General features: G+C 42.8%; 1 protein-coding gene across 6 annotated transcripts in view; it reads left to right on the forward strand.

Moving 5' to 3' along the window:
- Positions 1 to 5,544: 5,544 nt before the first annotated feature.
- The window catches only part of actn4 (actinin, alpha 4), a 56,463-nt gene continuing 50,232 nt past the window's right edge, over positions 5,545 to 11,775 (forward strand). For 3 of the 6 annotated variants that reach the window (XM_040039646.1, XM_040039652.1, XM_040039650.1), the window contains exon 1: positions 5,546 to 5,940. In XM_040039646.1, coding sequence (XP_039895580.1) covers positions 5,815 to 5,940 — 126 coding nt within the window. In that variant the 5' untranslated portion in view covers positions 5,546 to 5,814. Of the gene's footprint in view, positions 5,941 to 11,775 lie in introns of all 6 variants that reach the window. The other 3 variants (XM_040039648.1, XM_040039651.1, XM_040039649.1) reach the window with 2 other exon arrangements.

An 11,775-nucleotide genomic window follows, 5' to 3' on the forward strand; every position in this document is an offset into this window, starting at 1 on the left:
GCCACATATTTATATGGAAATAAAAACAATCATCAGTTCAACATAATAAAGGTGCGTGTGTTCCCCCCGTGTTTGTTTTTCCATAAAACACCACACACGTCCTGAAGAAACAAGAACACTACATGCTTAAAAGGTTCAGTTTTCAGTTGTTATTACACTCTGAAATCCGACAGTAGAAGTAATAAAGTTTTTTTTAAAGAGACTCATTAGTTCAGCTTTCTGTTTCAGCTCGATGTGGTTTCCAGTTTCTGGCTCTTTCCTCCTGATGTTTTTTGGATGAACCCCTGACCAACCAGTCTGTCCTACTCTGGTTGTTTTTTTCCACTGAGATAAAGTGTGGCTTCCTGCATGAGAAATGTCTGAATGCTTGAAGCTTTCCCAACTGAGAGAAGTGACCCTGACGTATCTGCATCCATAATAAGAGTCGGTGGAATTCATTCCCTTTATTACCTCATTCAGCAATGAAGACAATGAACCATTGAAGTGTGATCCTATAGTTATAACAGTTTTCCAAGCAGATGCTCTGTTCTGCAACATTACACTGCTGCATTCAAATGTATAAAAACCATATTGTTATGATGTTGATGCGCCGTGAATAAAGATTAAAAAGCTGAACATAGCATCAAGTCACACAAATCCTAAATAAAGGCAGGATGTAGACTGAACCACCTTTCAGGAGGAAGAGAGAGAGTGTGTACATTTTTCTTCTGTTTGTGTGTCGTGTGTTATTTTTTATTCCTGCTCTTTTTGCTGCTGTAATGCTTTGAATTTCTCAACTATGGGACTGATAAAGGCTATCTTGTCTTACTTTATCTTTACATTTCCAACCTAATGAACAGGCATTTCCCATCTGCTGTTTTCTTTGTATGACCTGCATGAAGCAACATGGTAAAACCCTTTTTGTTGTAGTCCATCCTCAGGTCCTTGCAGTTACCAACATTATTAAATAGTCTTTATTAAACTGCCCTTCATGCTTTTTGTTGACCTCATGATTTTTTTTTTTCTACTTAGGTCAGGAAAAGACAAAAGAGGTTTTTTTTATTATTATTAATTGACCACAGTTGTGGTTTTCAGGGCTTTTTTTCAAGTTATTTCCCATTTTATTTTCTACTTTCTGTTCTCTTTATTCCTCTCTCGGTTTCACTTCCTGTCCTTTTCAGCTTTCCCTCTTGATATTGTGGCATTTCCCACATGATCTAAGAGAACAAGCTGGCAAATTTTCTCTACCCATAAAGGAAACATTTAATACTTTCATTTATCCTTCAGAAACATTCATATTCAAAATGTGTGATTTTATTCCCTAGACAGGAGTGCTATTATGGAATATGACTGTTAAATGTAAGCAGCAATTAAATCTGTCAGAGAAATGCAGTGAAGTGCAATATAATAGATGTAGAAAGTGACAGGTACGAGTTTATATCTTCATGAATCACCGAAGTTCTCAGGCGCCTTAAGTGTATTTAAATAAGCAGTGCATTCTCTGTCTTGGCTCAGCTTCCCGAGATGCAGCACATCTCTCTGGAAAAGATGGAGGGGAAACAAATTGATTTTATTTTTCTATAGCTCATGTTTGATAGTTGGCATCTGAACTGTTTCACTGAGATTTGAATGCAAAATGTTGTCAGTATTTGTATATTTACACGACAAAAGAAATATTATTGGAAGATACACAAGCAGGGAATGTGCAGAGCATTAGATCATCAACTCATGCGTTAGCCTCACCGGCTATCCGGGACTTCACAAGTGGCCTGCTGATGATGACTGAAGACGCAGACTGTACTTGCAGCACTGAGCTGTTAGCAGCGCCATAATGCCCCACATGAAAACATCAGAGGTGGAGCATTGTCCCGCTGCAGTCTCTGTTGTACGTGCTGCTCTGGGCCGCTGTGACACTAATCAAGAAGGACAGCCTGAGCGTGACCTACTTCTGTAGGTGGCTCCTGCAGGCAGGACAGTCACCCTGAAAACAGCCTGAGCCGCCTCCTGCCAGATGGAGGCGATGATACCGCAGCTCAGGCTTTCCTGTTTTATGATGCCAGTCCTCTGGGTCAGTGCTTCTCAGATGGGTCGGATCATGACCACTTTATGATCACAAGGCTGCACAAGAATCAGCAGCAAAAGATTTGCTTTCATTTTCTGAGCTGTTTCTTTATCAGAGGAGGCTGTGACGTCTGTCATTGCTTCATAATTTACTACATTTATAAGCAATAGGCTTGTATAGCAGTACTCCTTCTTGGTCACCAAGTAAGAATCCTCTGGCCAGGCAGCATTATGTTGTCTGTCCATGTTATTCATTTAACGGATTATTACAGCTTGTTTCAGTCTACTGTGTCTTCCTGCTGCACAACAAGTGTGAGCTCTCCAAAATACAAGGGCCACCTATAAATGAATGAACCATCAGGCGCTGATGAATATTCCGGTGATTAGGCCAGCTGGCCACCATTCCCCAGCAGTGATCTCTAACAACCGTTCCAACGTGTCCATCCCAGACAGCTCGTTCCTGTTTTTTTGCTTTCAGCCAGACTGAAAATTAGCTTTTTGGAAGCTGCAGGAAGCTCACACCAGCTGACCTGATAGCCAGTGTTTTGTCTGTGACTCCACATTTCCTTAAATCTGAACAATGAAGGTGAAGAGTGCAAAGATAGCACAGAGACACAACAGACCCCTATGCCATGTTGAAACTAATCAGGTTCATATCTTGAGTGAGGCTTTTTTGTGGATCTTTGCCCACCTCAGAGTCACAGGATTTCTTCTACGCTGCTCTTTAAAACTTTGTTCATTCCAGCTCCTAAATCTGATGCAGTTCTGCATCAGCTGCAATCACAGCAGCGACTTCAGAACACAAACACTGTTTTCAGCAGCGCCACTGTCATCCGAGACCTTTAATATCTGTCCACTGAGCAGGCACACTGATGACATCAAGCCTGCAGAGAGGCCTGTACAGGCAGATCTCTATTTTTCCTTGTGTTCTGATTCTTTCTGACCAAATATGTGGATCAGAAGTTTAGGACTAAAATGAAATATTTACTTTTTTATGGATCAAAGACTTTTGGAATAACAATAATATAATAGTGTAACATACTTTCTCATGTGTGGGACAGTTGCAGTCGTCAGTGTCATCAGAGTTCTCATCAGTCATGCTAATTACTTCTGATACTAAGAATACCCAAAGTTACTGCTAACAGTATCATTACACCGAGCTTGGTTGTGATCCCAGTGATATATTGCCAGGACAATATTACTTATTTGAATTACAGTTGTAAAAGTCAGTAGGAGTCACCTGAGGGGAACCTGTGACAGCCCTGGACCCCCAGGGGTGCCCATAGCCCCCAGTATGATTGTGAAATGATGGATTCTGTATCATGAGCATGAGTTTGGCTTCTAAATAAAATCAAATAAAATGCAATGTCCTGACTGTGGTGACCCTGTTGATTTTGATTGTGTGATCCAAATGCAATCACACACTTATTCCTGCTCTTAAAAAACAAACAAACAAACAAACAAACAAACAAACAAACAAACAAACAAAAAAAAAAACCCCCACCCAAAACCCAATAATTTAAAATGTCTAAATTTATATTGTGAATCCGAAATGTGGGCGAAGCAGTCGTGATAAATGACCGTCAGTCACAGATCCCATCATGGCGGGGATCTGTTTTTTTTTTTTTGCTTTCGCTTGTAAATATTTCGGATATTTCAAATTTATAAAGCTTCATTGTTTCAGCAGCTCACGTTCAAATGCTGTATTGAATATTCATGAAAGTTGTCTTGGCCTATTGGAGGACAAGTGTGTCAGGTCTCTGCAGATTCATAGCGGGAAACCGGCGATGGTACTTTCAAAATAAAATTAAACAGCTATAGAAAGAAAGATCACGCTGGCTTTTGGACTTTATTTAGATTCCATTTAAATGAATCTCTAGCTGTAAAAGTTTGAATGAACACTGGAGGGTTTTTCTGCCTGCATTAACGGGATTGTACATAAGTAATACTTCACTACCAGTGGAAAGTAGGTGAGACTTTTTTTCTGTTTTTGGTAAGATTTCCTATTTATATGTGTTTTCTCAGTTACACACAGTTCACAGGGTTTGGGGTTTTATTGACATATACCACTTCAAAAATTGAAGTTAAACCTGTTTGGAAAACAAAATCGAGAGCTTTTTACAGCATAAATGTGAAGCCAAATGAAACTTAATTTGAAATATAAACATTTCTGGCTTCTGTGCTGATTTAGTGTCTGTTAACAACAAAACTTGACTTACCTGCTTAAATAAAGGTCACGCTGACTTTCTGCACCCCTAGTGGTATCAATTTGTATTACACTAACGTGTAGCCTAGCTTATACCAACTTCCGTTAATATCAAAAACACAAAACAAAGATGTTTATGAAATAAAGTCATAGCAGTTGTTTCTTCACATTATCTTAATAGCTTGAGCTAATCTTGGAAGGTTTTTAAGTCATTTTAAACACAGCAAATACATTTTAGCACCCTTAAGTCCCAAAGTGGCCTGAGACGGTTTTCAGCAAAGAAAATCTCAAAAATTTACAAGATCGCAGAATCTTCAAGTAACACATTCATTACTTTCAATTGACTCAAAACTTTAAAAATAACTTAACTGTGTTTTATATTTACAAATGAAATAGTTTAGAGCAAGGTGCACACTAAAAGTGAATTCTTACAAAAAAAAGGAGAAAAAAGCTGTTTTGGTTAACTGGAATAATCTAAGGAGCTTGGAAAGAAAAGCGACTGGACTTCAATAGTGGGTCGACAACTCTCTTAAGAGACAGCTCCCACTAGGGCTTATATAGCTGGGACTCTTCACCATTTGGTCTTAGAACTGATGAAGCTTCTGGAATGAGAGGTGAAATGAAAAGAATCTTAAAGATGTCCGGTCGCTCTTCCTTCTAAGCTTCACAGATTACCAAGACCTGGATGAGTGAGAACCTTCACAGACTTAACAGACTAATTTAAAAAGAATAACTAGACTTTTAGGGAAAGAGGAAATCTACCTAGTGCACTTAAACAACAACAACAACCCCCCGGAGAAAAACGATTACTTTTAGTCTTTAATTCAGTCAAAAAGCATATGAAGTACTTTTAAACACAGGGATTTGCAACATGAACGCCTCCAGAATTTTGGGTGGCCCTTGATATAAAAATATCAAGGTGGCCCAGGACAGGAAATAGTGAGGGGACATACAAAGTGACACAATACAAATGAATGAAATTGCAGGATTAATAACAAGGTAACGTTTCAACTCATTGTAGGGTGTCTTCCTCTTTATTAAATGTATTAAAATTATTACCAACATAGAGTGGTCTTGCCAACAAATTTTGTGGGGAGGCCAGTGCCCCCACTATTTCCCCATTGGTGGCGCCCCTGATTTGCAATCAGTGCAACAGGAAATAGTAATAACGTATAATTAATTTTAAAGAAAGTAATCAGAGGAACGGTGACGCGCATCTGATTTATTTTGAAAGGCTTCACCGGAAGTGCGTCTTCTCGGTGGGTCGTGCTTGCCGGTGTCGGTGTGTAGGAGCGGCCGGTTCCTCCCAGCAGCCACACCGTTTAGAAGCAGAGCTTTTCTTCACACAGCAGCAGCGGCACACACCGGATATTCATCTCATTAAAAACACTCACGGCTGGAAGCGGCGAGAGAAGAAGGACTCTTTCCTGGCTCGGTTATCCCTCCCCGTCCCGCCTCTCTGATTTGGGTCGTCTTTGCTCTTTTCCCCCCCCATTTTTATTTTTTATTTTTGTACATTTTTGCCTGTGACAGTTTCTCCGTGGCGCACTCAGGTTTCTTTTGCTGACATGGTAGATTATCACGCTGCCAATAACCAGTCGACCGTCGGCGGGGCGCAGACGTACATGGAGCAGGAGAACGACTGGGACCGAGACCTGCTGCTGGACCCGGCCTGGGAGAAGCAGCAGAGGAAGGTAAGGCAGCCGAAGTCTCGGGGCCCAGCTGGGCCGAGTGGAGCCGGGCTCGGAGGAGGCGGGCAGAAAGAAAAATGGCAGTGGAGGAAGGATGCGATGGGGAGGTCAGAGACCGAGTGTGGGCCTCGGTGTAGCTTCACAAACCCCGCATTTACTCCCTGTGCTATTCGCCTTCTCTCTCCTCAGCCCGGGGGTCCTCCGAGCTCTACTCCTCGGTGCAAAGCCCCCCCACATAAGCTGGTTTCCTCCTCTCTAAATCACTGAATGAAAAGTCCTGAGTGTGTGTGTGATATTAGCTGCAGCTTTCACTCCTTCAGATGTGATTTTTTCCCCCCCTCCTCTGAGTGGAAACAAGGCGCCACATTGTTGCAGAAAAATCCACGCTGTGATTGTGCAGACAGCTCAGCCTCACGATAACCGCACAGCGGACTTTACGAAGGCTTCGTGCAGGCGGCTCGCCTCCCTGGCACGCCTGCTTGTGTGGTTGGTTGGAGGCCGATAAAATTGTTGGAAGATCCGACCGATACTGTGGCGTTAAAGGCCGATATTCAGAGAATTTCAAGTTGAGGATTCTCAAGCGTTTCGAGAGATGCTTCGGGTGATATGCGGGCAACTGAAATTCTTTCGCGGTTAACTTTTTTTCTCTTCTATCCTTCAGAGTGCTTTGGTCATTGCAGCTATTCTGAGATCGGTTACAAATGATTACATAGTGATTTGTAGATCCCGTGATGATCGAGGTTATTTAATCCCAAGCCACAGTGCTAAGGTGTTAAAATGAAATAAAGCTGAGCTGTCAGCAGTAATGCTGTACGAGCAGAGCACTTCTCTCTGGTGTGACAGTGGTTCTTCTCTCAGCTCTGGACGCCCACTTCCCGAGCTGCAGATTTGAACCAGCTTTAGGATTATTCAGCAAAAATGTGGAGAAGCCAAATAACATGAAACCACTCAGTTGGCACCGTGAGTGCATCTGGCTATTCAGCTTCACAGATCACCAACACTCTGACCCCAATAAGAACATTTTGAGTCTTTTCAATAATCTGAAACGTGGTCCCGTTCCTGTCCACTCCTCATCTTTCTCTTCTTCCTCCTCAGCAATGGCTGAGCTAGCTTTTTTATTCTTGAACTGCTTGATATTCTGCAAAGTGGTTATAAATGTTACACTAGAGCTGCTTGAGTATGACAAAAATACAATTTTGGTTATGTAACATGATTAATCCTAAACTTAGTCTTATAATGATGTACGATTGCCCTCCCAAACTTGAATATAATTCAGATGAGAAGGTGTTGAGGGTGACAGCTGCTGCTGCGTCCAGACTAGCAGATGTGAAGTTCAGCGGATGCACTTGATGTGTAAAATAACCCCAAATTAGGTCTTTGTAGGGAAGAAGAATGCAGACAAACTAATCACTTTATACTTTCCGATTAATTACCCCGCCCTGTGATGCACCCGTGCTCTTACCACACCACTAAACCGCTCCCACATCAAATGCTTTACCTTCTAAATCTTCAGAAGGGAGCGGCGAGGCGGTCTAATGGAAGATAATTTGAAGTGAGGAATGATTAGGAGTATCTCTTTCATTGACTGGCTGGATGACTGACATACTTTTTGTTGGTGTGACGGCATGCCGAGCCTCGACTCCTGCATTGCTGTTAGGCCGCTCAGCATTTTAGTCATCGCCGACATCACGCTCCCTCCACCTGAGGTTAGGCGACTCTGTGCGCGCTCTGCGTGTTTGCCCACACATCGCACGGGTCAAAGTTTCTTGTAAAGGAAAACCTCTCCTACAATCATTAACAGAGCGGAGGCCTGCAGTACAGACCTGTGCTGAGGTTGGGTCCTGCAGTGGAGGCTGATGGGTATTTGGTTGATTGGGGACGCGTCCCCTTGCCAAACATTTAGTCAGAGTGATGGAGGTAGGGAGGGGTACAAGGGCAAATTCCTGTGGTGTATTCATTCAAACTCACTGTGCCAGTTACTACGCAAAAATGTAGATATGCCTCCCGCAAGCATATCGAGACAAATGGCTATAATGAGTGTGGGAATGGCTTGTCCTCCCTGTGTGTGTGAGGGGTGAGTCTGAAAGGTCAAAAACAGGAGCAGTGTGTCACAAGCAACATTTTCCATCATGCTGCCTGCAGCCCATTGACAGCGTTGAGTGATATAAGAATGGAAAATCAGCTGGGTTTTTATTAGTTTGGCCTTTTTTTAATTTTTATTTTGGGGACACAGAGCAGCTCTACCTCATCGAGTCACGAGGACACTCAAACACTGAAACTTTTCAGTAATCCAGAAAAGAGAAACAAATGCAGGAGGTGCTTGAAAAGAAGACATTTGGCTTTATGCTGCACCAGAATAACTTGTTTCAGGACTCCTGTGAGAGTCATTTCAGCTCTTTGGCAGAAGCAGCGTTTGTCCTTGTAGTTGTCCGTTTCGTACATTTCTCAACACCCCAGAGTAGCTGGACCGAGCCCACGCAAGTCCAGTAAATTGCAGTTTGTTACAGACGAAGCTCTTCGCCTGACAAACGTGCAATTAAGTCTTTCTCGCTGCTCGGTCGCACGTCCAAACACGCCAAAGTACGCAGTGACGCCACTGAAGGCTTTTTTTTTTATTGCAACTGTTGCCGCTGTGGCAGACTGCTCATGCAAATCCAGCTCCTCAGCGACAGTTAGGCTGCGCATACTTTTTCGTGTCACGTGGCAGGGAGGAGGCAGGGCCAGGTGGGTGGATGAGCTAACGAGGAAAGTAGTAAAGTACTTGGCATCACCAGAGAGGGGCTGTTCTTATTTATCGAAGTGATACTACTTTGAGATTAATGGAAACTTGCCCCACCACTAGCTTTGGGATAGTTCACACAAAAAGGACAACAGCAGCTGATAAATGTTTTTCAAGTGAAAGAGCCGAGGTGAAGATTTCTTCTTTGCAAAGAGACAAAAATAAAGAAACCTACATGCCAGAGTTTCCTTTCTTCCCTCATCTCCTGTCAGGAGCTCGGAGCAGTGATTGGGAAACGTTTCCTCTCGTAAATCAACTGTGGTCACAGACTCTGATGGTTATCGGAGCTTATTTTCCTACACTGACAGCCGTTTCAATCTCACAGCCAGTTTGTACTGAACTGATTGTGATATGGATGCAGACTTTGTAACTGACTGAAGGGTTGTGGGCAGTAGATGGGGAATCATTTCCATTTTACAGTACCTGTCAGGTGGCTCGTTGGGGCGATTTTATACCTGTGTTAATTATGCTTTTTATTTCTTAGACAAACAGTCCTTTACAATCAGAGTTGATGTGTTTCGGTGCAGATGTGTTCTGCAGTGCAATTTGTTTACAGTGAGCCCCCCCCCCCCCCCCCCCCCCCCCTCCACACACACACACACACACACACACACACACACAAGTGCTCACATTAACAACACAAAACGCACACTGAGTTTTCTTCCATTGCTGGCAAGGTGGGCAGCTGGGCACAATGATAGTTTGTTCTTTTGCCGCCCACTTTCGCATGCTTTCTGTGGAGACTGTGTGGCTGGAAGAAGGAGAAGAAAGTTCAGATGGCCCGGTTTTGGCTCAGGACAAACTGTGAGTGGCATTTTTGTCAGGACAAATGGACCGAACAATGCATCCTGCACCACACTGCATGCAAAGGCTGCCAGGCTGCTTTTTTCCTCCCCCCCTCTCCCAGCCTGCCTTCCTGCTCCAAAACAACATTTAAAGGAATGAAGGGAGCTGAAAATGTCTGAAGGAGTCTGGCTAAAAAGCCTGTTTGTTAAACAGCCGTGGTCACTAGTATGGTGACCATTGTCTCAGTATGGAGACAATAAAAGGAACCATCGGCCTGGGGTGTGGCGGATATCGGAGGAAGCTCGTGTGTTGAAGGAGAGATCAATTAAAGCTGCTTTATAAGATGTCACCACCAAAAATGTGTTTTTCATGTTTAGGGTTTTCAGAGTTCAGAATAAACCAAGTGTATATAAGATCCAATTTATTATAAAGTATAATTATGTATACTGTTGGGAAATTCCTCTCTGCATTTAACCCATTCACTCAGTGAAGCAGTGGGCAGCCATTGGGCCCCCGGGGATCAGTGTGTAGGGATGGTACCTCAGGGTAGCCGTTCAGTGGATTCGAACCCCCGACCTTCCGATCATGGGGTCACCACTCTTACCTACTGAGCTATCCCTGTGCCATCGAGTAGGTCAGGGATCAGAAAGTGTTCTGATCTGAAATCAAACCATGATCTTATGCAGTAAAAACGAAACCAAAACAATTAGACTGTACTGTGTTGTTGTCTCTGTTACTATGTTGGAGGTGGGCAGCTGGTTACTCGGTCCAACTGTAAAACCACAGTGAACCAATCAGGAGCAGAGGAGGAGTAGGTTTGATGGAATATCTTATCGGACACAGATGCACTGTAGCTGTACGTGTGGTATCAGGGAAGAAGGGATTTTATTGGCCAGTCCGAGTCTTCGAGTCTAAGTTTTTGGACACTGGGTGCAATTATGTCTCTTACATGGAAGAATTGATTGAATTATAGCTGTGGGATATTGGCAGAAAACATAAATATGGACAGTGTTCATAGCTGTCCATATTTGTTAAAGCTTTTGTTTAATCAGGAAGTCCCTTGAGAGTAATCCTTTGTTATATTTTTTTTTGGCCAAGAATGGAAACTATTACAAAAAACAAAACGAAGAAGGTCCAGCCTGGTTTGGATGTTAGACTTCTCGTATTTGCTCACATTAAATGTAGAAAAGCTCATTTCTTTACGTGTGAAGGAGCTGATACAATAGTTTGCTGCCTGTTTTATGAATCTATGACTTTAGATTTCAGTGGATGCTCTTGCTCGACATGATGACACAGGTTAGTGAGGTTGCTTGTCTCTGGTGGCACAAAACCTCTTCCTTGTTTTGGTCTCTAGTTAAAACGGCGCTGTTCCACCCCCCCAGCGCCCGACAGAACTTCAGTTTTTGTTGGAATTTCATTGTTAACACACATTCAATGGACAAAATCTTTAAACTAGGCAACACGTTCCCTTTGCAGAGAGACGCATAGAAACTGTCTTTTGGCGTCAGTGTCTTCACAAATGACTACGTTGCTTTTGGACCAGAGAGATGTTGGCGGTCTTTTTAAAGACGGCACGCTGTAGGTGCATCAGAAGAGTCCATGTTCATGTCCCCGTTGGAAAGTTGTTGTTTACAACTTTTTTTTATGTTTGCTTTCACATTTGCTTCCCGTCACCTGGAAAGTTTAGGGATTAAAAGTTTCCTGGTTAACTTTTAATTATTATCATCATCATCATTAACCCTGAATGTTAAAAACTGCACTTACTAACTATATGAGAGGGTAACCTTTGCGCCCTCCTTTTATGACAGTTTGCATCATGGCACCAAAGGCCACTCTGTGCTTATCAGTGAAAAAGCAGCAGGTTTTACAAAATGTCAGGATTCGACGCCCTGTGAATGAGAGCAGGCTGGAGTTTGCTGCCATTCGCGTTATAATATTTAAAGAGATTATGAGCTCTGCGGACTTGTAAAGGGCGTCTTTATCTTTTTTTTAAATTTATTTATTTCTTATTTAAAGCGTAAACAGTCATTGGCCTGTAAAAGTAAACAGCACTTAAGGTGGGTAGCAATAAAATGATTAGTGAGGCCTCGTCGTGATGGTCCTGGTGTAGTTTCAGTGCTCCGTGTGCTTGAAGCAGATGGATTAGTTGAGGCTGTAAATTTGTGCCTAGTCTTGTTTTAATCGTACATCCAGTTGACCTTTTCGATGGGAGGTGATGGAAATGCAGTTTTCAGTTATTCTCTTGCTACCAGCTGCTTCCAGGTCAGCTGTGG

Source organism: Simochromis diagramma, unplaced genomic scaffold, assembly GCF_900408965.1.
Source record: "Simochromis diagramma unplaced genomic scaffold, fSimDia1.1 OVJJ01000031.1, whole genome shotgun sequence".
NCBI classification, from domain to species: domain Eukaryota; kingdom Metazoa; phylum Chordata; class Actinopteri; order Cichliformes; family Cichlidae; genus Simochromis; species Simochromis diagramma.